Below are 2,716 nucleotides of genomic sequence, written 5' to 3' on the forward strand. Positions count from 1 at the left end.
AAAGGTTAAAAACCGGAAAAATCCCGGAAAACTAGTTTATTTATATTATATTGTTTTTTTAAACTCCATTTACAATATTTTCACGCTAGTTAAGCAGGCGAAATGTGTTCTATGTATAAAATCAAGTGTTGTGAAAGAACGCATAATGGTATAAAAAATAAAATAAATTAAAATGGCGGGAAAACCTATAAAACCATTGTGAAACCATAATTGTTTATTTTTATTCAAACGAAAATGTAAAAGCATAATAAAACCAACAATTTATGACAGTTTAAAGCTTGTATGACAAACGGAGCCGGTCTAGAAAAGTTTTTAATTAACATAATGGAAAGTAGCATATGAAAACAAACTATTTTAATCAAGTCTATGTTTTATTTCTTTTAATTTGAGTAGACCAGAGAAGATTTCTGCTAATAGCCTAAAGTTATCACCTCGCGGCATGTTTGCGAAAGATCTGTTTGTATACTAAAAATCATGTTTATTTTAATCAAACTTTTTTAGTTTAAAAAATATTTTAAAATGACTGAAACGCTAGTTGAGATTCCAAAGATATCTTAATTCCTAAACATCATTCTGAAATAAATTACGAGGAAATGGCCAAATATGAGGTTTTATACAAATAATTCAGGTGTACTCTTATACTAGGCACAGTCAATGTTATGTTTTTAAAAAAAAATTATGGTACGAGTTAATTAGGACAGTAAACAAAAATTAGTTGTTTTATCAATTAAAGTGAGGTTTAATGTATTAAATATTTAAACTCGTTTTTGACGTCAATTTAATAAGAATTAACTGTAGAACTCAGTAGTTTAACGTAGGATAATCGTTCAATGCCATTTTTACGGTATTGCTAATGAAACCCTCCCTCCTAATTTGTCTATAATTCTTTCCTTAATCATGTTGAATCATTTGTATGTAATAATGGCTATTTTAAATGTGTTAGCCCCATTGCCAAAATGTTTACACTCGAAACGTTAGCTGCGTTAGAAGCGTCTTCTAAATAAAAATAGCATCGCCCTACTCGCATTTTTTTCCCTTCCTTTTTTAAAATAGCTACTACGAATTAAAAAAAAGTAGCAACTACAGTACCTCTTAAATACTTCGGTCTTAAGCGAAACGCCATCTGTTTCGAACAACTCAGTTGTTTGAGCCAGTCGTGATTTCCATTGCAATGATTTTGGTTATTTACAATTGTTAAAATAAAGTACATTGTGTTCAATGAACCAGCGCACTGTGTACTACATAATAAAAGTGATCTTAGTGGAACCGTCGTTGTTGTGGAGTTTCATTTCGTTTTCTTCATAATGAGCAGTAGTAGAGAAGAAGACAAAAAATCTGAAAAAACTGTGGCAGAAAGGTCGAATAGCCAGATTAGAGACATTTGTTCGTGAGAAAGCCGAAACAGCTGGACTATTATTGCTTCAATGCAAATTAGAAAACGTTTTGGACACTTGTGATAAACTAGAGAAATTAAAACTGGATTACTATGCCACCCTCGATGAAAAAGATTTGCCCAATTTTGAAGCTGAAATGGACAATTTAGAAGAGTCTATAGAACATATAAAGGTAAGCTTGCAGACCTTTATACTTAAGTTTCAACATAATGAAGTTAGAGACAATGATTCTATTGTAACTAAAATGAATTTGAAGTTACCAGATATTAATTTGCCTACATTTAATGGCCAAGTTGAGTATTGGTCAAGCTTTCAACAACAGTTTGATATCTAATAATTCTTCATTGTCTGATTTACAAAAGTTAATTTATTTGAGATCATCGCTTAAGGGCGATGCTAAACATATAGAAACTAGTGAAGATTCATTTGAATCTTTAATGAAAGTTTTAATTAATAGATATGAGAATAAGCGTATTGTGATAAATAGTTATATTTCTATTATTTTAAACTTAGAAAAGTTATAGTATGATTGTTTTAAAGACATAAGAAATCTTATTGATGTGTTAAACCGTAATTTTAGAGGTTTAAAACTTTTGAAATTAGAAAGTAACGATTTATGTTATCAATTGCTAATGAATATTATTCTACAAAAAGTAGATAAAAATACACGTAAGGAATTCGAAATGTCTCTAACAACTTCTGATTTGCCCGAATGGGATAAGTTTTTTAACTTTCTTCATAAAAGAGCTCAGTTATTAGAGAATTTACAAGGTGTGCAGCCAAATAAATCGAAACTTCATCCCGTAAATAAAAGTAAATCTTTTATTCTAAAATCTAGTTTGAAATGTTTGTTGCGTAAAATACCGCATGCAGTGGCGTACGCAAGGGAGGGGTTTAGGGGTTTAAACACCCCCCTTGAGTTCAGACAAAATGGCAAAAATAAAAATTTTAGTAAAAATTATGCGAACTATTATTTTTTAAGACTATATATTTTTATGTGCCTTATGCCTACTTTTTTTTCACATGGTATTTCTCAGAATACAGAAAAAACATTTACTATAATAGGGTTGTACTTTTGAAACCAAAATCACGTGATATATATATATTTGCTGTTCTTGGATCTTTAGGATGTCAAAAAGCAAGAATTTAACAATTTTTAATTACTTTGAGAGAAAATCACGACCTGAACTTAGTGAGGTGACAGCATCTAATACCAATGTAAGTTTTTCTGTTGTACAGAAATGTGATACTTCCGTTGAAGAAAACGTTTCTAGCATAACAAAATCTGATGAATGTGAAAGTGGCCCTCAAAGTGTTACTTC

At 30.2% G+C, this 2,716-nt stretch overlaps 1 protein-coding gene across 1 annotated transcript in view; it reads left to right on the forward strand.

Annotated features, from left to right (window-relative positions):
- LOC139425863 (uncharacterized) overlaps positions 1-2,716 on the forward strand; it is a 6,982-nt gene that overhangs the window by 1,336 nt on the left and 2,930 nt on the right. The window contains exon 2 of the mRNA XM_071181891.1: positions 1,354-1,566. Coding sequence (XP_071037992.1) covers positions 1,354-1,566 — 213 coding nt within the window. The remainder of the gene's footprint in view (positions 1-1,353; positions 1,567-2,716) is intronic.

This window comes from Parasteatoda tepidariorum, chromosome 6, assembly GCF_043381705.1.
Source record: "Parasteatoda tepidariorum isolate YZ-2023 chromosome 6, CAS_Ptep_4.0, whole genome shotgun sequence".
Lineage (NCBI taxonomy): Eukaryota > Metazoa > Arthropoda > Arachnida > Araneae > Theridiidae > Parasteatoda > Parasteatoda tepidariorum.